This window comes from Catharus ustulatus, chromosome 7 (assembly GCF_009819885.2).
Source record: "Catharus ustulatus isolate bCatUst1 chromosome 7, bCatUst1.pri.v2, whole genome shotgun sequence".
In the NCBI taxonomy this organism is placed as follows: Eukaryota; Metazoa; Chordata; class Aves; order Passeriformes; family Turdidae; genus Catharus; species Catharus ustulatus.
In genome coordinates this window covers 21,949,106-21,976,831 of record NC_046227.1, presented here as the reverse complement: position 1 = coordinate 21,976,831, position 27,726 = coordinate 21,949,106, and the positions used below count along the sequence as shown (strand labels likewise).

The following is a 27,726-nucleotide window of genomic DNA, read 5'->3' as shown; positions in this document are numbered from 1 at the left end:
CTCATCCTTCATCCCGCATCTCTACTCCCGCATCCCTCCTCCCGCATCTCTCATCCCGCATCCCGCAGGTGGCTCCGGCTCCCGCCCCCCCGCGCGGGGCCGGCGGTGCGCGCGGCCATGTGACTGGCGCGCGCTTCCTGCCTCCGCGCCGCTTGATCCGGGAGCGCGCGGCCGGGAGCGCGGCGGGAGCGCGCAGCCGGGAGCGCGGAGCGAGCCCCGAGCCCGGCGCAGCCCAGCGGCTCCCGCAGCGCCCGGGGAGCGCCCCGGCCCGCGGGCGGCGGGGAGGGGGCGCCGCCGCAGCCCCGCCGCCGCCGCATGGAGACTCAGGACCAGGGGGCGCAGATGGAGCCGCTGCTGCCCACGGTACGGCTGCCGCAGCGCGGCCCCGGCCGGGGGGTTGCGACGCGCCCCGCGGGGAGGCAGCCGGGGAGGGGGCGCGGGGGCCGCCTGCCCGCCCGCCTGCCCGTGCTGGGCACCGCAGCCGGTTTCTCGGGGCTCGGGAAACAGGTTGGCTCGCTCCGGTGCCGGGCGATGCTGCGGCGGCGGGAGTGTCTGGGCGCCAGGACGCTCGGGGATGGAGCGGTGTGTGTTTGTGCGTGTGTGTACGTGTGTCCCTCCGGGGCACGCACCCTGTCCCCGGCTCAGACATCTCCTTCCTCTCGGTACCCCCTCTCTTCGTGTCCCCCCGCTTCCGACATTTCCTTTCTCAGCTCTCTTGCCCCCTGCTCCCCGGCAGCGCAGGGCAGGAGCACCTGTGGGCAGCGCTGCGGGGATGCCGCTCCGGGGCCGGGGCTGGGCAGTGCCCGGAGCTCCCTGGCCCTCCTCGCTTGCAGAGCGCAGAGAATCTGCTGGGGGCTGGCGCTGACACGGCAGGGGCTGCTCCCGGCTCCCGGGCTGTGCTTGGTGCTGGTGTCGCAGTCTCTGTGCTCAGCCCGGGTGGTCTGGGGGTTTTGTTGTCAGGGGGGGACGCGGGGCACCCTCTCCCCGGAGCACCGTGTGGCTGCGCAGCTCCGGCCGGGCAGCCCCTTCCGTGCAAGTAGGAAAGAGATCAGCTGATGGGGGACTTTTAACGTGGTTAGCTCAGTAGGGACCCTTTTCCTGCCAGGCCTCCCCCAAACACAGGATTGCAGACACACAGAAGGTTTAACTGTGGGTGTCGAGCTCGATCTCATACTGAGATTCTGTTTGTGAATGGTGGTTCCTGCCTTGCACAGGAAATCTGTCTGGGGCAGGGAAAAGTCTCTCATGTACATACACAAGTGTCTGACTGTGCGTACACATCCCTGTCAACACACTGCATAGGTCTGTAGAGGCTTTGCTGCTCCTGAAATGGCTGTGTGTTAGCACGGCGAGCTGCACAACATTGACAAAGCTTCAAAGAGACAAGTCTCAGCTGCTGCAGGTTGATGAGATGTGCTCGTGGCAAGCCCGTTTTTCATAGGGTCTGTTCCCATCATCTGTTGACGTGGTCCATTTCGCAATCAGGTGGCAGGTTGCTACACAGTGTGAGGTTATCTCTAGCATCTTCTTTCTCCCTGTGGCAGGGACAGTTTTCCCCGTTGCTTTCTGGATCCCTTTTATGAATCCTACTTCCTATTACTTGCTGCTCTCTCAGTTTCTGACAGTGGAGTAGAAGGTCCTGTTGCTTTCACTGACAGACTGGCTGTCGAGTTCCTTTCTGTAGAGAGACAATTAAATGTAAACCAAGTTTCCATCTGTAGTTCACGACAGTGGTTCCATGGAACGCTTAGTCCTTGGTGTTTCACACCGATGCAGCAGTCTGCAGTCAGTGGCCGTCTCGCTCTTGCTCGTACCTTGCTGGCCTATGTGCCAGCCTCACTTTGTCCATGTGTGCTGTCTCTGTGCCATGGCCACTGCACAGGGAGCCAGAGGAGTCAGCTTTCAGAAGGCACAGTGCAGGATTGACTAGGGCTGTCTGGCTTTAAATTTTGTTTCTTCAGGGCTGTGCCCAGAAAAAAAGGGCTGTTGCTGAGATTGAGAGCACCAAAGGAGATAGTATTTCTGTGTGCTGATGAGGGGACAATTGTCCCTTGTTCCCTCAGGAGCTCTGCCCTGGTGCAGTACCTCTCTGCAGAGCTGCAGGTCCCTGTCCCTAGAGCTGCAGATCAGTGCTGTTGCTTGCTACGTTTGTGTCCTAGTTCCCAGCTCCATTTACTACAGCTAAATTAATTCAGTTGTGTTTACTTCAAGTGGGGATGGGAGACTTTATATATTGTGGCATGTACCCCAGTCCTCTCTTGTGGTTTCTGAGAGGGCCTGTGCAGCTCAACAACAAAACATTGCTTTCCTCCCACAATGATGGCAAAGACACAGCTCCTTCAAGATTTCTGGGTGCTGGTGATGTTTTTTCTGTGTGTCAGGCAATAAATTGTGTGTTCGTGCAGTGGTAGTCTCAGCCTGGCTGCTGCCTAGGGCCCTGTAAGGCAGAAATGCCTTTTGCATGCTGGGAGTCTTGTACCTGGAGTCATAGAGTTTGGGGAACAGGAATAGGTGCTAACTATCAGTGCTGAGGTCTGCTAGTTTGGGAGGTAATGTTGTGACATACCTTCAGAGGACTTCTGTTTTGGGGATCAATCCTCATCTTGACTGGACACAAATGGAACAGGAATGCAAGCTGTAAAATGAATACAGGTCTGTTCCCAAGTGTTGTCCCAGTTCAGTGGGCTCTGGGTATGAAGAAAAAAGGCTTCCAGCAGAACATTTTTCCCTCAGGGATTAGTCTGGGGCATTGCTATATGCAACAGAGTTAATTTTTTTCTTTTTTGTGAAACTGTAGCACACTGTATGTTTTAGTCATTATTTCTAGTCAGAAGATCGCAAATATATTCCTTAAATAATTTTATCTCCTAATGGTGCTCAGAGATTGCGAAGCCTCAATAAAATTTCCCACCAAAATTCCACAGTCTGTACAAAGTGGAATCTACTTTTATTCTAGTGTTATTGTTTTATTATGCAAACTTTTAATTGAAAACCCCAATTCCTAGCAATTTGGAAACTAATAAAATGCATTGTTGCCTGTGGTTCTGAGGAATTAAATAATTTCCTTGGCAGTTTCCCATCACACTTTTTGAAAACAGGTCTTATATAGAGACAATAGCCTTGTTAGCAGTTGTGCTAATGGTTGTTTTTTACAGTGGACAAATTTTGGTGAAAATTATTAGAAATCTATTGCTAATTTACTATAAGTGAAATATTGTATAAATATACTGTATAAATAAATCAGAAAGGAAATTGTTCACCTGGAAACAAATTGTTGAACCTGCTCTTGGAAATGCAAATACAGTCTTAATTTGTATTATTCAGTACATATACTAATATGGTAACAAAATGTAGTTGTATGCTTTCAGAATCATCTAGTGATTTATTTATCAGTCATCAAGTATGTTTTTTCAGTGATTATTCAGAGTGCTTTAAATAGTTGTGTGTAATTGAAAGATTTCTGAGGAATCATCATTTGTTTACAGAACAGGGAAAACAATCTGCAGACCTCTACAAAGATCTTCTGTTGATTTCCTAACAAAGAACTAAATATTGCGAGTTTGTGTGTATATGTATACCTGATTGCATGGAAATTATTTTGAAAATTGTTGCTTTATTGTGACTTTATTGGCAATTTATTCACAGCACAAATTGTTCATATTTGTTCCTGTAGATTCTGGATCTCTCATATGCAAATCAGAATTGGCTTTTAAAATAGGGTTGTTATATGGTAGAGGTTTGATATTTTGGATATGAGGAGAATGTATACACAATGTGCAGATATTTTTGCTATGTTTATGTTTGGCACGTTGTTTTCCTGTGTCTTCTGAAAGTAGCAGTAAAATCCATGTATGGAAAGTAAAATTGACTTTTCCTTTCTGTTCTCGCCCTCCTCATTTACTCTTAAAGTATTTTGTTGCATTAATTTGTTTATTAATTTTTTTAATTTACTGTTCAAATCTGGTCAATACAAGGCCTTAAAGCATGACCTTGCTGAGCTGCATGTGGATACTGCATGTGCTGTAGTGTATGATGTGCATGCTCTAGGTAAGGGAGTGTTTGCATCAAGAGCACTCTTGCTGCTGCTGCAAATGGCACACAGCTATTGCTGCTTAGGACTCTGTGTGGGAGAATGGTATAGCAAGATCTTGAGAAGTAACTATTTTTGATGTAGCAGGTGAGTGTGGGAAGCTGCTCACACTAACAGGCCAAATTCTTTTGCTTTTGTTAATGCTGAGTGGGACCTTGGATGAGACTTGCAGTTGAAATGTATTGCTCATTGTGAGAAGGGCTGTCAGAGCCTGACCCCATGGTTTGTACAACAGAACTCATTCCCAGTTCACTTCTCCAGAGTACAGCATTATAGCAGCACTAAAAGCAAGTTTATAGAGGCTACAGGAATGTTGTGATTCTTCTGGAAAAATACACAGGCAGTATTACATTTTCAAGACAAGAGTACTGAGATAATAGCACCATTGAAAATAAAACCCTAAAACTTAATTGCAAGTATGAATTTACGACTGAATTTCTTCTCTATGTATTTTCTTTATTATTGCCTGATTCCAAGTTCTAAATGAAGACTTTTCCCAGAAAATGCTAGAAAGAAATGAAGTAACAATCACATGTTTATTTAATCCCCCCTAACTTCTCCCTTATATTTGCCACTGTCCTAGTTAAAAAAAAACCCCACATTTGGATCATATGGTGTTCTCTAGTGTTTCTGTTTAAGAATAATTAGCAACCTGAGACATATTTCCACAAAAATTAAAAAAAAAAAAACAACACCAACAAGTACTGTATGTAAATCATCTCACCTTAATGCATCTATAACCTGTTTGATTACTTCCCACAAATTCTACTTGTTAAATATATGCCTTCAATTTCCTCTGTTAATAATTGTATCTTCTCTTTGCTTTTTCCTTTGGAAAAAATATAGAATGAATTCTAAAACTAAGTACTTCCTCTGACATCTTTTAATGCTTCTTAAATAAGTAATGCTTGCAGTTTCAATGGATGAGTGTTTAAGTAGGTGAGGAAATACTTAATCCACTGTGAAGTGTCTTAGACAATTAGTTGTGTGTCTGAGATGAGAAGGGAAAGCCATAGGCATTGCATGTTCCTTTCATAGGTTCTGCCTTGTAAAAATCCCAAACTATTGAAGAATCACATCCATGTGACTCTTTTTGCAATAATAATGCCATTTTGATGTCATACAAACTGATGGAGCACTGAATGTGTTCACACCATTTTCAGTGTTGGTGCAGTTTAAGAGTCCTTCTCATGAAATGAAAAAAAAGCGTAGCATATTTAAAGATAATTAAAATCCACCCTTGTTCTACAAGGTTGTTTATTAGGATAGACAAGGTGAAAGTTGGAATAGATGATAAAGGCTATTGCTAAAAATAGAAGAAATGTCTTGGGGAAAAAAGAAGTTGCAGGGTGAAATGAGGGTAAATGAGCTGTGGAGTTTTGTGGGAACTTGGAGAATCGAGGGCATTATGGCTGACTGGTATGAAAGGCAAAAGGGAGCTGACTACATTTCATGGGCAAAGAAGGGTAGGGACAGAAACAGGAAAACCAGGGCTTTTGCCTCCTTGTACAGCAGGCACAAAATAGTCTTTTGAATCCCGAGTCTTCTCTATCTTTGCTGATTTCCCTGTTTTCCTACTTAGAACCTTTCCACTTTTGTTTAATTAGGTATTTATGAGACATTGCAAAGTTTATAAATAAATGCATATTGAAATTTAGTGAAGATGTGAAAGATAAGGTCAATATTTGCAAGACCTCAATTTTAATCAAACGGACCGGGAGCTTGTTGCAAAAAATCTGGCGCAGTAACATATTTACGAGAAATGAAGTCTGCAAGTTACATGAACTAATACTTGACATTTGTAAGGTATTAGTTGATTAGAGCAGTACTATATGTGTGTTTTGAGAAAAGAGTAGCACTTGTGGAACAATTCAAGAACAACAAAAATGGGCATGGGCCTAAGATATGAAAGAGCATTTGAAGAGACTGAGATTCCTTAGCCTGGAGGCATGTTTGGTGTGTAATGCTGCTGCAAAAAGGATCAGTTTCTTTCTTATATCTGTACTGAATAGGAACCAAGGAAAAGGTTATGGGACAATTTTAAAGACAGCTTAAGGAAAGCTATCTAATGCTAAGAGTGGTGTAGTAATGGAGAATCTATTATCCATATATCTGTAGGAATAGGTAAGACAATTATTGCTGGTTTAGAGCTGAGTAATGGACTAGAAGACCTCACAAGATCGCTTCCAGTCCTATCATTCTGTGAAAAGAACTCACTTTTGTCTTTTTGGCACAAGTATGTTATAGATGGATGATAGATTAAGTGCAAACTAAGGAGAAAGAAGTAGTTTATCTGGATTGTGAATGTTGATATCCAGTTAAGTCTACCTAAATAATAAATTTACTACAAATATTTAAATTTAAACATTTAAACATTTTCAAAGAGAATCTTGCAATGATTAATGCTCATTGTTGATCCATTTTGTTACAAGCAGGTTTTAAAACCATACGAAAATATTATTTTTTATTTTTTGTCTGAAAAATGCCAATCTGAAATGTAGATTTTCAAGTCTTTGTGGAATCCTCTTGACTTTTTAAAGAATGTAGAACTCTGTCTGTATCAGAAAGAAATTCTAGGGCAAATTTCCTTGGCAGTAATTACTGTCACAGGAATTAGCTAGCACACTCAAAAATACCAGAAAATATTGCACATGTGTGTAGTTTTTTGGAGACAGATTTAAAAAAAAAGCTATAAATTCAAAACATCTTTGATCTGAAGCCACTATTCTGAAGAACAGCTCCAGATACCAGTCACGAGCAAATGTGCTAGATTATCTCTAGAGCCATTCATAGTCACTGAAACTGTATAAAGATGGAAAAAAAGACCCAACCCTGCTATTAGATCCTGGCAAGAATAGAAAATAGGTACTTAAACTGTAATTAGTCTGGCAAACAATGCCATTAAAGTCAAGAGCAAAAAGCCATGTCTTTTCTGGAGAGAATATGGTAGGTACATGTAAACATCCCTTTCAACATACAAATGTGCACAGGGGTTTTACTTTACAAATAAGCATGCAAAAGCAAGAATGTGATTTCACGTCAAATCTGAAAACTTCTGAATTCTGAATACCACTGAAAACTTTGTGGTGGTTGTGTGGTATCAAGGATGTTCATAGTGTTGCAAATATGATTAGGAAATAAAGGCACAGTGAAGGAGATTGTGTTCAAATTTTAAGTGCTTTAGATTTCTTTTTCATGGGTACTGACTAACTGTTTTGATATTTTTTATTTATAAAGTCAAAGAATAGCATACACAGGGGAATAAAATCATTCTCCTGCTACACTCTGTAATATGAAGAATGTAACAAAAATCAGAATTTTCTGTTGCCCGTGGAATAGTGGGTATTTGTCTACCTTTGAATTCATGAAAATGTGATAATCTGTATCCATTTTCTTAAAAATGCATTAAGCATTTCTTTTAATCATTTTTGTGACCTATTTAAGTAGCTACCAAAATAGAACCAGAATGTCCCAGAATAGTGTATTATCATGTTAGCAGAAGGGATATTATATGTATTGGTATTTTAAAAGAATTTATAGAATAAAATTGGTTCCTTTCTGCCCCCTCATCCCCAAGTCTGTGCAGCAGTAGCTGCCAGCCATCTTAATGCTGTTCCTCAGAAATAACTCAGTTTTCAGTCCTTTTAAGACTATTGCTACTTCATTTGAGACTTGTATATGTTTCCAATGTATCATTACCACAGCAAATCTTCATGCAGTGTCTGCAAGTCTGCTCTGTTGTGAGACTTTACCATACCTGACTTTTTTTTGATAAATTTCATAACTTGGATTGTAACCCATATTATCTATCTCCTTTAATTGGTATTATCCTTTCCCTTTATTTGAAGAGAAGGTAGACGTGCTCAAATAGAAGACTTGACTGACTGTGTAATTGTTTTTTAAAGAGCTTCCACTTTATTATGTTTTTCCTTTTTATGACAGTGCTACAGTGAATATACTTATGTCCTCTTGTTTTTATTGCAACCTTATAATAGAGTTTGAAATTAAACGTAGCAATGAGCTGTAAAAGCACTCATAAAACTGTTTCGCACTTGTCTGAGAATCTTCTCATGAAAATTCTAATCATAGGTGAATTCCATGTTTTGGGAGAAGCATCTGAATGATTTTAGATTAGGTGAATATGCACTGAGCAGTGCAGAAGCCATCATGTTTATCCTCACCAATTTCAGAAAATGAATTTTTTTTTTTCTGTAGTGGTCTGGATTTCCCCATCAACATCAAATGTGCCTCTTGCTTTTTGAATAATACTTCTCCCCCAGTTGTCATCTTGTAGGGGAATGGATTGAGAATAACCTGCTGTGGAGTATACACTGAAATCTGATGTAACTTGCATGGTTTTGTCTACAATGACATAGGCAGATAAAGACTTTAAAAGGATCTTTTAAAGAAAAAGCTTTAGAGAGGATGAAATGGTTTTTTAGTGATCTGTAGTTTGCATAGTTTGGTTGTTTTCATTTCACTTTGTCTTACGTAAAAGTTCAGGGCTTTGTGTCTGCTGTATCTGATTTACTTTGGCCAGCAAATACATGAACATTTATTTCTATTTGCCCACCCATAATCCCAGATAGATGATAGGTTTCTAAATGTTAGCCGGTATTGCCCAGGGCAACACAACTGCAGTTATCTCTGGAGAGAAGACCAATTGAAAAGAAACCAGTAACTTTACACAGAATATTTGTGAACTATGATTTTCTTCCCCCAATTCTCTGTGCAGTGCTGGCCAAATTTGGGCAAAAATAACAGAAGCCCTTTTAGCCTTGAAAAATATCAAGCTGCTGAAGAATGTGCATGCTTTACCAAGCAGTGCTGCTGACAAGAGGACAGGAGGTGTTTTTGAGAACTGGGTGTCTCCATGATGAGGGATTTGCCTTGGACTGTAGCTTCTGCTACAGAAACCATGTTCCCATTAGCAGATATGATGGGACTGTACATGGTAACAAATTAGAGCTTGCAAACCCCAGTTTGCAAACCCCATTAGCAGCCAAACACCTCCAAATCCCAAAGCTACCTTACCCTGCATCCCTTCCCCAAATTTCTCCATAAATGTGCAACTTGTTCATATATGTATGTCTATGAAAATGTTTAGCTAGATAGTACAAATAAAACTTCATAAAAGAATCTTTTGAAGTAAAATACGGAAATATTGAGATATCTAATGAAAGATATTACCAAAACATGTGAACATGCAGATATATAAAACCTGACTACATTTTTTTTGTTTGTTCTTCTGTGAGTGATTCAGACTTAATCCAGCCTGTTACACATTCATATGACTTACATGTCTCGAGTAGTTCAACACAAAGAATGTAAGTTTTGAAGATGTATCCAATGCAGGATATGAGAAACTCTGCTAGGAAAGTGACCTTCTTGCTCTGAAATATTTTTTTAAAAATCGAAAACTGTAGAAATTATGATTCCAAAAGCAGTCTGGTATTAAGATAAGCTCATCATATAAAAATTCTGAGTAGCGTTTCAGTGGCAATATTAGAAATAGGTATCTCTGCAAAACCAATTCTTGGTGACCCTTAGACTGCTAAAATTGCTAATTACGACACTCATCAAAAGTTATTAACTATTTAATGTTTGTTTGTGTCTGTCTCTTCTCTTTTGGATTGCATACAAAGGGTGGCTGTACAAAAAACTGCTGCAAGGCAGAGAGAATCACAGCCTTCCCTACAAGTCCCTTAGCTGTGTGTGGTGACCTCACATAAATGCAATGTAGGTTTATTCTTGAGAAAATTGGGCTAATCTGCTTTGTGCTTGGCATCCCAGAGGAATAAACACTGTAAGAATAAAGATTAAAGCATGGATAAGATGCTGTAAAAGCTTTAGGTGGTTATATTTTATGTTTTATTTGTTTAGGAAAAATATTGTGTGAACTTTTTGGGATGAAGACTGTGGTTTCCTCCTGAGTGGGTCCAGAGTCTGTCACTCACTGGCCCTGGTCCATGACTGCCTGTTCAGGGACTAGGACAGTACTCACATGAACAACAAGCTGCTTAGTAGCATGATTGCAAACAAATACATCTCTGGCAATACAAAAATCTACTTATTTTCTCTAAGTTTGTTATTCTCCAGACTGCTCATGGAAATTAATGGGCTACTGTAGCATAATCACTATGACTGTAATCACATAAAGTGCTTGCTGTAAGAGTTCAAATATTAATAGTTATAAATTGTGAACAGACAGAATTAAGAAAAAACCTCTCAGTTTTTTTTTTTTTTTAAATAAGAAAACTTCCAATTTTCATAAACAAGAAATAGAAAATTTATGGAATAGGGCAAATGCATTTTTATGGATATGAAATAAAAAAATTCTAGAGGATTATTATTTATCTTGTTTAAACACTGTAACCCAGAGACTTTCGTTCTATTATCTGCTTTACTTTTACGTTTGAGTTTTAAATTTTTCATTTCACAGTAATTGCAGAAATAACAGTTTATATAATGCTTCCATTATGCATATTTATTAAAAAGTAATAAAAATCATTAAAATAAGTCTGACAAAATCAACCTGAGCAAACAAAAAGAATTGCTAGATGGTGTGTCCAACCAGTAATATATTTTTAATGCTTTGCAGTTATAGTACAGTTTTTAATAACTCATTCCTAGGACTGGGTCTAGTCTGCTACTGATACATTTTTAATGGGAAAATAATATCAATTTATAGTTGTTATGACTTATTTTTTAGTTTGCCTTTTTTTTTTAGAGTGTATAATGAGCTGATTGTTTTCCTGCTAATATTTGATATTTCTCCACGTGGCTTTTCTTGTATATTTAGAAAGGGTGTGTTGTCTGTGTCTGTAGATACAAATATGGAAATGCGTTTAATTCTAATGGGAATCCTGTTTAAAATTTCTCCCTGGTATGAGCAATTCTATTGAATGGTTTCAGCTTTCAAGAAATACAAGACTAAGTAAATTTTCCTTTGGGTTTTTTTATTAATACTGTGGTTTAGTACTTGTTCTACTCCATTTCATAGAGCTATAGAATGGTTTGGGCTGGAAGGGACCTTAAAGATCATCTCATTCCAGCCCCCTTTGTGCCATGGGCAGGGACATGGCACTGGACCAGGCTGCTCAAAGCCCCATCAAACCTGGCCTTGAACAATGTCATGAACTGGGGCATCCACAGCTTCTCTGGGCAACCTGCTCCAGTATCTCACACAGAATCAAGGAATTATCCAGAGCCAGAGTTTGTTCTGAGTTGGCAAGTGCCCGAGATTTCCTATTGATCAAACTTTCTCAAGGCACTGAAAACCCATGGAGATTTATTACAGTATTTTAAGCCTTAAAGCAGCTTCCAACAAGTATTAGAAATGGTTGCAGAATTAAAAAAAAAAAAAAAAAAAGGGGGAGGAAAAAGAAAAAATGTATTTTTCCTTTATTTACGTGGAATGGGAATATGTCTCAATCCACAGTCAGCAACATGATTCCTTTACAAAATCTCAATTTTTAAGTGTCTCATTTTTTCATTTTAGATATCTTTATTAGTGGGGATAGGAGTACAGTGATAAAGAAGTTTCTAGTATTTGGCAGTGTTAAATTACAGATGTGCCATAAGTTGTCCAAGTCTGAATATAATTCTTAGAGCAAAAAAATTATAAAGAAAATTTAGTATCAAATCATTATTGTTAACTTTTTTTGTTTCTGCTATAATCTTGCAGTCTTGTAACTTTGACACCAAGAAAACACCGATAGTCCAGTTAGTTATTTGAAAGTTAAAAAATATAGGCAAGATTTTGTCTCTCATGGTAGAGATTGAAAATGTGAGAACATCAGTCTCGATAATCCAGAAGGCAAAAGTCATCCTATGCGTGCTTCTTTCTGTATCTCATTTTTTTGAGGCAATGTCTTGATTTTTAGGTGCTACTGCTGGCTGTCAATATCCTTTGTCTGGAACAAACTTGTTTTTCCCTGGAGTGGTTTTCTGTCCTATGTCCAACATGCTCATTGTCCAGGATATGCCTCTCTCCAGCGCTATGCTCTACTCAGGCATTTCTTCCTGCTCTTTGCTGCACCCAAGTGAGTGTCTGAGAGTTAAGTGGCTGCTGATGGGGGCTCAATATAAAAAGATGTTTCAAAGAGTCTTCTGCACATTATTTTTTAATTTCTTCAAGAAAAAAAAAAAGGGGAATACTAGATGTTATCTGACCTGTCTGCAGCTTTCATGGGATGGTGACAGTGACCATCTGGCGTGGTGTCAGGTAATGTCATTGATGGTAGCCCTGAGGGCTGGCAGCGTGAGACTGGCCTTTTCCTGGGCTTTCAATTTCAAGACTGTAAAATCTGCATCATATTTTGGTATTACATGAATCAGGATTTCTTGGCTAGTGGGGAAATAAATTCTGTTCAAATTGAAGCAAGATTAGGAGTTGCTCTGGAAATGAGGCAATTCAGGAGAGGGTGTGAAACTGTGAAAAATAAAGAATAAAAAGTGAATACAGAATAAATCCAAACTATTTAATTATAGCAGAAATAGTAAATTTCAGTAACATTTATCAATTACTAAGTTAAAAATGAGAGGAACATTTTTGAGAAAGTATAGAGTTCAAGTGCAGAAATTACAGTGATGAAGGGTGTTGTGGAGGCCATGCACGTAAATAGGTTAAAAAGGAATTAGGTAATTGAGCACAATGATCCTAATTCAACAGATGCAATCATCAGCTTAGCAAAACTTTAAACTGCTGATCACCAGAGTGAGGGCCTGAATACCAGAGGAAAGACCATTTACTAGTTCACTTTTTTCCTTTGTACAAGATAAACCAAGCAGTGGGATAACTTGAGGCAAGATATTGGGTTTCAAAGATTTATGTGGTTCTGCTTTTGTTTTCCTTACTGGGGTCCATGAAATAAGGTTTGTCTTTGTTAGCTTTGCAGGGATGGATTTTCTCAAATGGTTCTGTGTAAAAGGAAATAATTCTCTTTGGTCTTACCAATGGCTCACCTGTAGATAATTTAAAAATAGCAGGTTATCCAAAATTAGTCTTTCTTGTGCAAAAGAGTTAATTTTCTTTCTGATCAGTTTTTGTTAGATTGGATATTTCAGGAGAGAGTTGTTCCTGGTTGAGAGGTCCTGAACACAGGAGAATACAGAACCTGCAGAACCTTAAATATTTTAGTAATGAGCAGCAGTGACCTGGGAGAGGTCAGTCAGACTGTGTTCTTGTGCAGCTCAGTAGCAAGGGAAGGAGAATGCTGCTCTGCTCTACTTGCCTTCCTGGGCTTGTGAACTCTTGTCCTTCCCCAAAGCAACCTCCCTTTGCTGAATTTTGTGAGTTTTGTTAAAGCCATAGCTCTGGTTGGTATCACAGATCTTGTTTTTGAAAAATCCATGTTGCTTGCAAGAAGGTTCTATGATCGTTGTGGGTGTGCTGCCCAGCAATTTATAGCTTCTGCTGTGACAAGACTTGCTTTGTATAATAAACAGAATACTTGCCTTTTATAGTGGGCAAGCAGTCGTATATTGTTTTACAGATTCAGTTATGAGCTTCAGAGGCAGGCACAAGGCTGCCGCTGAGCCAGAAGAGTCATTAAAGGAGCAGGTGATGGATGCCAAGAGCTTTCACTTTAATTGCATTAATGTCAGGCTGTGCCCCTAGATTTTGCTGGGACCAGCTGTGTGTAGTTCAGCTGCTGGGCCCTAGATGGTGCCTGGCTTGTCTCTGCTGCTCTCTGCACTCCCCTCGTGTCTTCACTGCGAGCTTTGCTTGGCAAGTGAGGGGAGGAGAGCTCACTGCATCCGTGGTGACAGCACATGGCTCTTGTGGTGTCAAACCAACGCTGAAGAGTTTCTAGGAGTTAGGAAATCTGCTAGTTTCAAAGGTTCCCACCAGTTTTGGCGCTTCACTATTTGGATATTGAAACAGCTAAGTTTTTGGTCTCGTGTTACTCTGCAGTTTCATGTAAGAGCATCCTGGTCTGTAATATCAAGCAATATAGTCATGCATGCTCTTAGATCGATTTTCAGATAAATAAACACCTAATATGTTGGAAAATCAGATGTTTTTATGTATCATTTTGACAGTAACACTCTATGCAAAAAATCCTGTATCTTCAGATGGATCAGAAGAGACACAAAACCAGATTTCTAATTTACACCACAGCAAATATTTAAAAATATAAAATTATTTAAAAATATTTAAATTATTTTAAACAGTGTTCAGAGATGCTAGAATAAAAATGCAATGTAGAATAAAAATCACATCTATAATAAAGTGATGTTCTTGAAATGCTTTGCTTGCAGGACAGGGCAAAACTAGATGCTGTGTTGAAACATTCGTAAGTAATTCTAATAAAATATTTTCTGTGTCAGGATGAAGGAATTGTGTTCTCAGTTTTGGATTGTGTCTTGCTGAGAAATAAAGCTGAATTCTATTTTAAAGGTTAATTTTCAGCTTTGGAAGTTTGGGCTTAAAAAATAATCTCGAATATTGTACCAATATTTTGATCTCAGTCTATAGATTTGGGTCTGACCTGTAATAAAGAAATGACCAGATACAGAAGGTTTTGCAACATATATTTTGTTTAATGAGACAGTAAGACTTGACAAATTTTATTTAGGAAGGTGCAATGCATTGTAACTTGATTGAAACCAACAAAGTTGCCCACGATTAATATTAGAAGCTAAAATAGGATTTCTCTCTCAAGTATTTCTGTAGTAGTTTTACAGTCTACACAAACATATATTAGCATCTTGTTTTCATATGCAAACATCTTCATCCTTTTGTTTTCTTTTTTCTCCATTTCTTTGGTCCTCTCTTTGTGCATTGGGCCCCACCATCAGGAGCAGATTGTGTATATGGTTCTGTACAAAACTTTTGAATCCTGCCAGCTGAGAGCTACAGTGGCAGCAACCTGAAATTAACTTGGAGACTCAGGATCCTAATCACTGGGTTTTGTGCTGCTTCAACTGTCTGCATTTTCAGCCAGCTAAACCAAGTCTGTGTTACTTGCAGATGTGTGATAGAGCAGATGGGTGGGTCAATTCAGGATTCATTCAAAGTTGAGAAACAAGCTGGGAGTAGAAAAAGCAAGAAAACCTTTCTTCCACATGGGTATACTAGAGAAGATGGGATCTAACTTTTGATATTTAAGGGATATGTACACAATATTTCAAAGAAATTCAAACACCAAAAATCCTACTGAGATTAAAAAAAAAAAAGTGTAACTAGGTTTGGTGCAGTATTTTCACTGAATTAGATTCTTGGGAAACTTATCTGATTAAAAGCCCCACAGAAACAAAACAAACAAACGAAACCCAACTATCATTTAAATGCTGTAATTTCCTGACAGAATAATGCAAAATTGACACTGATCTATATGTTACTGCATATACAGCAACCAGCTCTAATATATTTTGTTTTCCTCTTCAGTATAACTGCATTGTTATACTAACGAATGAGAATAGACATCTCTTTCTTTTGGGAAAATATCTAAAAATCTAGCTGTAAAGAAAGATTCAAATGGACTGTTTAACTAAAATGACCCAAAAACTCATTTAAATAATGTTTGTATGAATTTTGTTTTAAATTGATCTGCTTTGCTTAGAGCATTGTACAAAAGGGCAGAACCTGGAGAGAGAGAGAGCTACGCAGTGAAGTTGCCAGTGGCAAAGTCTGCTGTACATTTTGTTAGTCAAATGCTTAAAGTTGTGTATTTCTCTAGGTGCCTTTTAGCTTTCATTCCCTTCAGCAATGCTGAATCTGTTCTCAAACTGTATTTTCTTTGTGATGCCTCTAATGGGATACTTTCTGCTACTGGTTTTCTTCTGGAGGAGACAAAAAAACCCCAACCCTGTTCTCTCATTTACTTCTTTCTATGTTACAGATGAGCACAGACTAAAATAGGAGTGCACTTTCAACAGTCTATTTATGGCTTGAGAACATCTTCTGGATCACTATAGCATGAATAGATTAATATAATATACTTAAGATTCTAGGTAATTAGTATCTGTATTTCATAATTCAGATTCTTTACAGAGTGTAGGTCATATTGCTGAAATGTAATATCTGAATCACTCCTATGATTTGTTCTGGCTTCCAAAATGTCTTAATGTGGGGCTTCTGAAACAGGCAGGTAAAAAAGTAGAGGGACTCTTCTTCTGCCTCTCAGTATTCCCATAAAACATTGGTGATGTAGCTGCAGTTTCCCTCCAGGACCTGCGAAAGCTCTTGAACACATCTCCCAATTCCGAGGTGAATAACTGATCCACCCCAGCGCATTGCTGCTGGATCTCTTAGTGGATCTTTGACAGTATCGTGCAGAAGAGGGGGACTGCTGGGGCATTGTAGAGGTTTCATGAGGCTTCATGATGCATTTGCTGAAGTTTCATGTTGCATAATATGTTGAAAAAGTTATTTTCTTCTTAATTTGCTCAATTAGTTCCTTTTTAACGTGTGGGACTTCATCCAGTTCCTCTAGTAATTGGTGGAATCTCTCACTGAAGTCTTAGAGCATAATCGAGTGCTTTATACATGTATCAATCTGCAAGGTTGTTGGGAGTCATGGGGGTATTTTTGTGGTTTCTTTTTTTAAATAGCTTTTTATATTTTCCTTTTTGCAGGCTTTTGTTGCATGAGGGAATGTCATGTTAGAACTATACTTTTTAGACTAGTTAAACGAGACCACTCTACAGAATTTTTTAATAGTTCATTATTTGGCCAGTCTACTGTAGGGGTTCATTCAAGCACCAGATTTCTTTCCAGTAACAATTATTTTTACATTCTTTCCTCAAATACTTTATGATCTGCATTAGGAGAGCATAGTGAAGCCTTCATGATGTTCATAGACTTCCATGTTGATCTATGTGTACTTGATTTGGTAGAGATCACAGCCTTCAGTCAGAGCTGATGGTAAATGTTTTTAAGAACTCAGTCATGGGCTGGGGATAATTAGGGTGGCCTCATAGGGATAATGAGAGATTACTGGCAAAAAAGGGGGATTGCAACCATGCCTTATCAAGTGCATTAAATTATAGTAACCTATTTCCACATAGTGGAAATTCTTTCACTCTAGGCAAATTTTGAACTTAAGGAAGGGGCAGAATTTCCAAGTTACCAGTGTATGCTTTTTGCATGCTTACCATGTTCTTAAGCTTATTTTTCAACTGATACTTTTTTTTTCCTGTTCATAATTTGACACCAATTTATTGGCTGTTGTTTCAAAACAGGAATGAAATGTTGGTTTGCTTATTATTTACATAGGGAAAATGTGATTGTTTTGGTGGTAGAAATACCAGGACTTTAAAGGAAAAAAAATTTGCATACTGAAGGAGCACATTCACTTAAGGAGACAGAATTTTCTCTAACTAGTTATGATCAGAAAATGGACTTAATAGTATTTTTCTCCCTCTGGAAAAGACTGTTAAGGTTGAATGATATAAAGTTTCTGAAAATAGGGCAACTGTTATTAGAATAAATGACAAAAAAAGTAGTGAAAGACATTTATCATCTGAATAATGTATTTTTGCTCGGAGGCTTACTTATATTTAGTCTCTGTGTTATGAATATCACAGTTGTAATAATTTTTTTGGTAGAAGAATCACAGCAGTAATAGTTCTGATACACTAATAATAGAGCTTTGGGCATATTTCCCAGCAACTCCTTATAAAATTTAGGTGATTAAATATGAAGATGGACATTTTTGTAATGTTGCTGAAGTAATTTTGATGCTCATTGAGTTTTTTTGACATCTGATAATCACCTGAATATGTATCTTTGTCCCCTTGTTTTTAAATGTTATGTCCATTCAAAAATACTTCCAAATTTAATTTTGTTATGAAGTTGTAAAGCTTCATATAAATTGCTGCAGCAATGTTTTATGATTTTCATTTTCTCATCTTGCTGATAAAATTAAGTTGTTTTTCTAAGTCACGTCACCTACCAAGAAGATTTTTCTCTCCTCATGTGGTTGTCTCCTGTTACTAAGGAATGAACAAAGAACTTGATTATTATTTGATTAGGTCTCTGTACCTGATTCCTTCAGGCCAGAAATGTTCTTACCCTTTACAGTTAAACACTAATTTATCTGTGAGCCATTATCTGGGAAATGGCTAAGATCAGCAAGGGTATTTGCCTCCTGACAATGCAAATAATTTCATTATTGTTTCTAGCAATTGTACTAAGTAAAAGCCTGTTACCTTGTGTTTTTTCAGACTAGCACTTCTGGGTGTCTGGAAAGTTGGGTTTTAAATTTGATTCAATTTTTGCCTTCTATGAGCTTTAATAATCCCATTTTTTAAAAGGATCTTCAAGTTTAACTTGAATTGTACAGTGGAAAACTTACTCCTGTTAATTTGAATCATGCCTTCCTAAATGATCCTAAATAATTCACCTCAATTCTCAGTTTAAGTGATACCTTGTTATCGGATCGTCTTAAACCATTTAAGATTTATGTTCTTTTTTTTTTTTTTAAGTGAACAGATTTGTTGACAACTTTAGTGTCTGGATTTCATGAGGCTTTTGGGAAATACACCTCTCTACCTGGTTAGGTTGTTTCGAGTCAAACCCAAAAGAAGGATTTTAAGAAATTAAGTCCTGGTGGACAGCCTAAATGATTCAGATCTGCAAAATGCACTTAGTACAGTTAGAAACAGTTGTCAAAGCACAGGTAATGATAAAATATGAACAGAATGGGAATGATCCATCCTTTACTGGGAAGATTATTTGCCACATTTTTAAATTTTTAAGGCATATTATAATGCTTATCATCTCAGTACCTATGTTCCTCACACCCTAAAAATGGTGGTGTTACATCATTGTCAAAAGCAGGAGCAGCATTGTTCTTTCACTATTTAACTAATTCTAGAAAGGAAGTTATGTCATGTTGATGAGACACTCTTGAATTTCCTGGATTCTTGATGTTTAAGGTGATTTTGAAAATTAGAACAAAAATCTTTTGCAGTTATTTTGCACTACTGAGCAGTCAAATAGTCAATCATTGTCTTTTAGTTTATATGTCATGGAAAATGCACTGGGGAAACGCATCCTATGGAATTGGTTCAAGTTCTGCTGTTTGTGAATCTACAGGGCTTCATTAAATCATTGCCCTCATTTGAAATATGTAGATGCATAATTGGACTTACTTATAATAAATCCCTTGCAGATAACTGTGTGAAGGGTGGAGAAAAAGGACTGGAAAGGGTGCATGGGCTCAGAAAAATATCCAGCCAGCAGAGATATGTGAACTCTGGTTAGAGCAGTTAATTGCAATTGATGCCATTCATGTGTTTCAGGAAATGTTGCAACTTTCTCCTGTCAAAAGCTCTGTGGTTCCAATGCTGTGAATTATTCTGAAGGACAGATCATAACCCAAAAAACCCAAAAAAATCCCAAAAAGCCAAACCAAACCAAAAACCCAAACCCCACCAAAACCAACCAAACAAAAAAACCCCACAAACAAACAAAAAACCCCAAAACAACAACAAAAACAAACAAACAAACAAACAAACAAGCGAACAAACCACCAAAAACCAACAAAAACCAACCAAACAAACAAAACAACCCCAAAAACCCACAAAAAACCCTCAACCAAACCCACCCCCCCAACTGTTTCTTTAGACCCCTCAGTTAATTTTTAGGGTAAGAAACTTTACACAACAATTCTGGTTCTTGTGAATTTGAGTGCAACTTGTGTTAATATGGCCTGCCCTGCATACTTAGTGTGTTATCCTCTCTAAGTAGGTATTTGTTAGTGCTGGGCAGTGGCATGGTATGTTCTTGAAGGAACTTTACTTGCAACCACATTTTCTAACACAGGTCATAACTAGGTAGAGGTGAAAGACCTTGAAACTGAGTGCTCAGAAGTTGTTGTTAATGAGCTTAGAGTTAAGCAGCGAGCATTAGGGATAATAATGTTTGTGAACCTTGTGGCCCACGGTGAGTTTGAGCCGGTTCCAGCAGCTCTCTGCAGGCCTGGCGTGAAGCGTGGCTGCCATCTTGATGTGGGAAAACTTCTCCCACTACGGCAAAATTTGAGAATCTGGTTCACATATTCTTGACCTTGTGTGGATAAAATAAATGCAGAAGTAGAGGCAGTTTTGCCCCAGCAGCAGGACACACGTGTGGCTGTGCTTTGCACCAGCTCACCTGAAATTACCCACGTGTCTGACGTGTGCTAGGACTAAAGCTTCCAAGTGTCCTGGCCATTGATGAAGGTTCTAGCCTTATTTTCAGTGCAGTGTGCTGAGCTTGGTGCAGGTGCTGGTGCTCGCTGTGAGGGGCCGGGTCAGGTGCCTCAGCAGGGTGCTGGGTGTTGATCTACTCCCACAGCTCCCTGACCTTCTCTGTGCGCAAAGGGTGCCCGTGCTCATGGATTTCCGTGTGTCAGTGCTCCAGTGATTAATGTAATTATGCAGGACATGAGACATAACTTTGGCTCCTTTGGCTTTTTTAGAAGGATAACCCCCTGTTCCTGTTGTCCCTGGAGAGTGTTGCAGTGTCACCTCCCCTCCCAATGGGGCCATTTTCTAGAGGTGTGAAAAAAAGTCCCTCAGTTCTTCCAGGTAGAGATGATAAGCAGACCTCTAGGAACAAATAAGGATGTATGGCATTATAGTATTTCCAGAAAAAAAAAAAAAAAAAAATCAGTGGCCATCTCTGTCTTTCTGGTGTTGGACATATTTTTTCAGAGAATGGATAAAGGGGAGTAGGCAGACAAGAAAACAGCACCTGAGCTCAGGCTGTGGCTGCTGTTAGGCTCTGGTGACACCTCAGGTTTCTTGGGCCTGTGAAGACTCGTGTGTTGCACAGCAGAACTTTAGCACTAAATGAAACTTTGATATTAAAAACACAGAGTGGCCTCTAGGCCAAGTGGCTGCTGATCTTTCTGAATTCTTTTTTCAATTCATAAGCTTGTGTGTGTGGTGTTTTTTGTTTAAGCTTAAGACTTGTTTTGGATTTCTCTAAGTTCTCTCCACATTTCATTGTGAGTATGAGGTTCTTTTTCTCAATCTCTCTTTCTTAGTCTTTTATACTAGGATTCACTTTTTAATGATGGCCTAATGATATCCAAAATGTATGCTGCCGAGCTTAAGAAGAAAAGTGGTTTGCTTTTATCCTGAGTAGTTTGAGATCACCAACAGCTGTCTTCTTTGTTACTGTCATTATTCCACTTGTCTTCTGAAGACACTATAGGCCTTTGTTTTACTGAGAGCACTAACTGGATTTTTTTTGCTTTCTAGTAACATACTTCAAGACGCTTTCTAGGTTTGATCAAGCCTTTTCAAATCAAGTAGAAGGCAGGGAAATAAGATATGGAATGAGAAAAAATCTTTTAACATAAGCCCAAAGTATTTTTAAATTGCATGTAGAGCATTACATAGGCTTTTTTTTCAGTGCCAGACATATGCATTTATATTTCCCACCAACATTTGCTTGGTGTGAGTAGGAGTTTAATCAATAAATTCATGCTTCTCATTTTTTCCTCCTAACTAAAGCATTTGATATGAAAGCCTTATTCTGAATTACCATAAAGCAAATGTGAATTTAAGAAAAGCTGGAAAAAAATGTTTACACAGTACAGGGAGAACAGATAACTTGTGCAAATAAAATCAGATTTTTGTCTTTTTATTAACATCAACAATTAAGTATTGCTTCCTAGAATCTGATTATGTAAAATTCCCAGTGACAGCATGTTGTTTATGAGTTTTTAAATGATACTTTCTTTGTTAGAGTGCCAATTCCTTTGGTACGTATTTCCTCTGTCACCTGAGGCTATTTTTCCAACACATAACACATGTGATTTTTTTTTTCTGCTTTCTGAATAATCAGCTTTTCCTTTTGCTCATTAAGCATAAAATTTCAGCCAAGGTATTAATGCAGTACAATACATGCTGTATTAAAAGTGACCAGTCTCTACCACATACTAAGTTTTTTTTGTCTATTACCTAATTAACATACTTTAATTAGTTTGCTACATTTAATGAATGTTATGTAAAACTCAACATTTTTTACCTTTAGGCTAACCATGACATTCGATCTAATGTGTCAGACTGGACTGTATGAATAATTACTACACTCTATATTTAATATTTTAGTGTATGGATTACCTTGAGAGACTGGTACAGCCAAGGTGCTGAATGTGGGGGCCCTGCTGGGAAAGGAGCAGGAGGAGCCCCCTATGAGAGCTCTTCCTGGGGAGAAAAGAAGGGATGAACCTGAACAGTTATCAAAACCTTGCTGATGCCAGGTATCCCTGAACCTGGGTTCCTAGAACAAAGAAAAAGAGATGCTTCACGCTGACTTCTGCTTTTTGCACCTTTCACCTCCTTTCACTGCTTTGCTGGTAGCACTGGTTGAAATCAGAAGGGCTAAATACTACTATTCCTGCTAATGTTTATGATTATAAAATAAAATAGATGTATTTTGTAAGAAAAACCTTGCTACTTAGGCTGTTAAAATCAGGAAAACTGTTGAATTCTAATTTCTGAAGCTGCTTGCAAAATCAGTTTTACCAAGAACCTGCTGATTTAATACTTGTGATAGCTGCCCTAACTTCATTATGTCTTGGGTTATGAGAAATGCAATTATATATAAGAAAAATGAACTGCAAAAGCGATCAAATTGAGTGGAAATCAGCCTTTCAAAGTGTTTCAAAGTGTTTCCTGTGACCAGCATGACCTGTTGTGCCTTGGTAGCATGTGAGACTTTTTGGCTTCCTAAACATGGGAGAGGCTGGTGGTCAGCCCTTGGCATTGCCTTGTGCACCATCTGGGTGATCTGTGACTGACACACATGAAGATGTTTTTACAAAGATTGAAATTGTCAAAAACTTCTTTTTAGAAGACCCAAAGTCTTTGCTTACCTCACCAGTACAAAAATGACAGACAGTATAAGTTTCCATGTGGGCATGATGCCATCCAGCTATAAATCCCACTGGCTGTAAGGCTTTGCACAAGGTCATACTGATGACCTGGAAAATAGGCTTAGATGTAGGAATGTCAGCTTGCTAGAGTGGCTTGAGAGTATGAGTGAGGGAGAGCAAAATGCATTTTTCTTGAAAGGATTAGGAAGGTGCTAGGAATTACAGATTCAGCCTTTACTTACAGTGTGTTTTTAATCGTTGTGTTCTTGGGAGAGGTAATAACGTGAGTATATGGAGCATCTGTTTAAGTAGAGAACTCATCTATTCTAGTTAGACAAATTCTGTTTTTCCTGATGAAGAAGACATTTTTTGATTTTCAAGGTGAGAAAGAGGCAACAGGCCCAGATACAATACTACCTTAAATTTAAGCTCTGATTTGGTTTCCCTAGTTTTCTTAGTTTTCTTTTCCTTGGCAAGTGATTGAGTGGTTTCTGAAGTTAGAATAAGCTATAGATAAACCTATGGTCTATTGACTGCTGGAGGCTAAGTGAGGTAAGAAAGTAATTTTGAAAAAATGAAACATTTATGAGAATTTTCTTTTTATTACATGGTCTGAACTGCTTTTCTTGGCTTATAATGCTCAGTACTGCCTTTTACATTAGTATGAATTATTTCTATTGCATTTATTTTAAATACTTCTGCTATCATTGAGCACATTTTCCCATTTTTCGTTGCTAATTAATTTCTTGGATCAGTTATTTATAGTGATTCAGGTTAAAACTGTAATATTTAAAGTGATTTATGGTAAACTTGGTTTTTGTATGATTATGCAAATAAGAACTTGAATGATGGGAAGAATTTATGGAATAATAGATAGAAGTCTCTGTTCACCTTGCTGCTAAGTGGGTGCTAATTGCCACGTTTGTTTTCAAAGTAAGTTTGTTTTCTTTGTAGGGTAGGAAGAAGGCTGCATTTGAGATTTACATTGTCTCTGCCAGCAATAGTAAAACACTGTAGGTAGTTGAAATATTCAAAACTTTTGCTAGAAGTGTGTGTCAGGTGCCACATTTGAATTATTATTTTCATGATTCTCCTTTTGCATACTCCTTTAAGCTGGTGCACAACACAACATGTTAAACTGTAGAATTCATCCTTGAGGACAAAGATTGGGTTGGTGGCTTGAAGAAGAATCATTATGTATTATGATAGTGCTATAAAAATAAAGTACTATGTAGGAATTTGAGAATAGCCAGACCATTGAAATAACACAGATGTTCTTGGATTATATTTGAGGTAGATTTTTTTGTGTAATGTATTACCTTGAAAGGCAGTCAAGAACTAACTGAGAAATAGATTTTGGAGGAACTAGCAAAAATATTATTCCTTACATGTTCTTATTGAAGTCAGAAATCCATTTATTTAAAACTAACTGAAATCTTCATATATTTAAAAAAAAGTCTTCTACTTCACTTCTGAAACCCCTAACTTTTAGTATTTATCTGAAAATCCTTCAAATTAATGAATATGTTCTGCACCATTTCATTACTTTTTGTTTTTACATAATAAAAGTAGAAAGGAATCGAGAACTTGGAGGTCACCCATTAGAATGTAAATAACTGAAATCAAGCTTGACAATTACGATTTCAGTGCTACTGCAACTGATGTTTCTGTGGTGTTACTTGCAAAATTGCAAGCAGTTTGCAGTTAAAACTTGCAATAGTTTCTTACAAGTTTTTTCATAATAAATTAGATTTTTTCTTTTTACCTAGAAGACTTTTCATCTTAAACCAATCCATGGACCAAAATAACTTAAAGAGTTGTCTGTGTTGGTGTCATTTACAGTGATCACAGAATCACAGAATATACTGAGTTGGAAGGATGTGGGCTCATATTCATATGAGGTATTTAAGGTACCTGGTATCTGTGACTCCAGTGTACATGGTACAGCTAAACAAGCTATGAAGCATGACACTAAGTAGAATTTTTTATTGAATTGATAACAGAAAGGGAATTTGTGCAGGAGGTTTACAGCATTTTCTCCAGCTGAGTTTTGAAAGGCAAAGGTAGCACTGTTTCTTGTGTGAGACTGTTCTACGGTTAAATATTTCAAAGTCAGTTTTTAACCATATACTTTCACAAATTTCATGGTGTTAAATGTCAAATTTCTTCTACAAAGAGGAAGTAGCACATAATTTTGTATCAAATTTGGAAACACTTTTTTCCTGAATCTTTTAATCAATACTTCAATGTTTCTCCAGGGCTTCATTTTCCTGAGTCTGGTCTGAGAACCCAGTGATCAGGTTTTAGTTCGAGAATATATGTGATGCCTTTTAGAACACTGGAGACTGCACAGTGACCATGTAGCCATGTAGCTTCTGAGGAGGAAACTGCTGGACAACTTTTGTGAGGAGAATGCCCTTTCTTTATAGTTACGCTTTTCTCTGAAATTTCTGTGGAAATGGCTCACAGCTGTAATCTAAGAAGAATCTTAAGAAAGGGTGTTGAGTAGGGGTGATTTTCTTTCTCACCTAGGCTTGGATTTGCTTCCAGACTCATCTGGCTTTTTTTTTTTTTTCATCAACTTTGAAAATGGTAAGACTTTAAGAGAGTAGGAAAGCCTGAAATAGGGCTGTGCTGGTGGTGGATGTGTGGTGGTTTCACTGTTGTTCATGGGATGCAGATGAGAGTAGGAAAGAATTGTCTCAGTCAGGAACCTTGTGTTTGCCATCCTCACTCTCTGGGAAGCTGGTCCCAGCACTGTTGTTCCTGATGGAGGGTGAGGAAAGAGAAAATGTGAAATTGGCTGCTGCTGGCTTTCTCTTTCAGGACAAAGGGGAAGGTTTATTAGCCCAGGTATATTTAGTCATGATAGATCTGGTAATTTAGGTTTTGGACTCTCAAACAATAGCTCTATATTTGTGTGTAATGCACAAAAAATTTTTTATGCTGCCCAGGTTCATATGATAGTTTAGGATGACAAGTGATATGCTTTCCTCACATCTATATGTATGGTGTATGCATATATATATACAAATAATCACTCACAGGAATGGACCTTTTTGCTTTTTTTTAACCGTTGCTTATCATCCTAAGCCAAGTGGCTATCAAAGCACCAATTGCGCTTCAAAATCAGGGAAGTCTCCATGATGGAAATGCATCTAAGTTTTACATATTCTTCATTTTAGTGTTCTTTTATCTTTCATTGTCCTTTACACCTTTACACTTTTGGAAGTGTCTTCTACTGAAGTAGGTAGCTGAAAGGCAGGTTAAATATAAAAGCAGGCAATGTCTGACTTTTTAAGCTCCTGTGGGAGACTCTATATGTTCCAATGAGCATTTTGTCCCAGTTTTCAGTCTTTGAAGCAATCGTTGGCTATGCTTTTTTCTTGAGATTTTAACATTTTTATCTATATGTTCTTGCATTATTGAGTGTAAATTTCTGTTTTAAATATTAAAAAAACCAACATATGGGCAATTAAATCTTTAAAACATTTTGAATTGTCCCAGGAAATGATATATTTTCTCCCATTTTTATAAAAAAAGTCTATGAATTTGTCTTGTTTAGATAGTTTTTATCTCTTATTTAATAATTTATTCCAGAATATCCCAACATCAGCTTTATGGCCTGCTGCTAGTTTGAGGGGAGAGGGCTATTCTTTCTTCTCTCTTTATTCTTTCATAAGCTGGAAGAGGGCTACCCCCAGCCCAGCTCCTGTTTAGGCTGTGGATGCTTCACCTTGCACCATCATAAATAAGTTTACCTGTTAGTGAAGTGTGTGCTGCTTGAATAGCTTTTCTGTGTCCCCTCACTGAGAAAAGATGGCAAAATAGATCTGATAATCTTAGCTTATTTAAGCTCCATGTGAAATCCTTTGTTAACTTTGCAAGAAAGCAAATGTTTGTTTCAGAGATCACATTTTGGAATTGACTTTGGAATAAACTCATTAATTATTTTTCTTTTTTAAAAATTTTTTAGCTGTGTGTGTGATAAAATTAGGTCCTAATCTTTCTGATAAGCTACATATTTATGTGATCAATTGCATTTATAAATAATTTTTTACTGTCTTATATTTTTTCTGTTGTGTTTTTTGTCAAGACTAACCTAATCCTAAATTATACTCTAGTAATAACTCCTTTCTCCCATTGCCTTCTTTCAAAGCAGTGACCTTGCCTCCCAATCCTTGCAATTCTCATCCCACATTACAGTCTTTTAAGATTCCAAAGGGTATTTTACATATAAATAATATTAGGTTTGTGCTCCAGTATTTAAGTGTACAAACCCACTTGTTTTACATGGCTGAAATAAACAGTTAAAACAGCCTGGAAATTTTGGGACTGATATATCCAGCAAATTTCTTTTTCTATAAACTTTGACTGAGGAATATTGTCTAAAATAGATCTTTATTTATTGTCATTCTTTTTAGAATTAGTATATTTTACAGCAAATGAGAAAATTTGAAATCTGTGTGTTGATAGATGGATTTTTAAAATATCTGTGTTTGCATCTATATTTTATTGATAAAAGTAAAACTTTTAAAGGACCATGATGTACAAATGACGTCCAAACAATCTACTATTTGGGGTTTGACAAAGATATTCAGACATTCTGATTGCCTAGAAGTATAGGCAAACAAGTGAGGAGTGCAAAACTGAGTTTGTATTCAAATTAAACCAATATTTTCATAAACAGTGAAGAAATTTGACTGAACCTGTTCTGTGCCTTTTTTTCCCTTGTTTGAACTGAAGCAGACTTTTTTCTGATTTAGAGCTAGTTCTGAATATGCTGTAGTTGGACATAACCTTTATAGAACT

At 38.1% G+C, this 27,726-nt stretch overlaps 1 protein-coding gene across 2 annotated transcripts in view; it reads left to right on the top strand.

Annotated features, from left to right (window-relative positions):
* The first annotated feature begins 273 nt into the window (after positions 1-273).
* The window catches only part of SLC4A10 (solute carrier family 4 member 10), a 150,789-nt gene continuing 123,336 nt past the window's right edge, over positions 274-27,726 (top strand). Inside the window, exon 1 of one of the 2 annotated variants that reach the window (XM_033065130.1) lies at positions 274-363. In XM_033065130.1, the coding sequence (XP_032921021.1) occupies positions 316-363 (48 nt within the window). In that variant the 5' untranslated portion in view covers positions 274-315. The remainder of the gene's footprint in view (positions 364-27,726) is intronic. The other variant, XM_033065132.1, reaches the window with a different exon arrangement.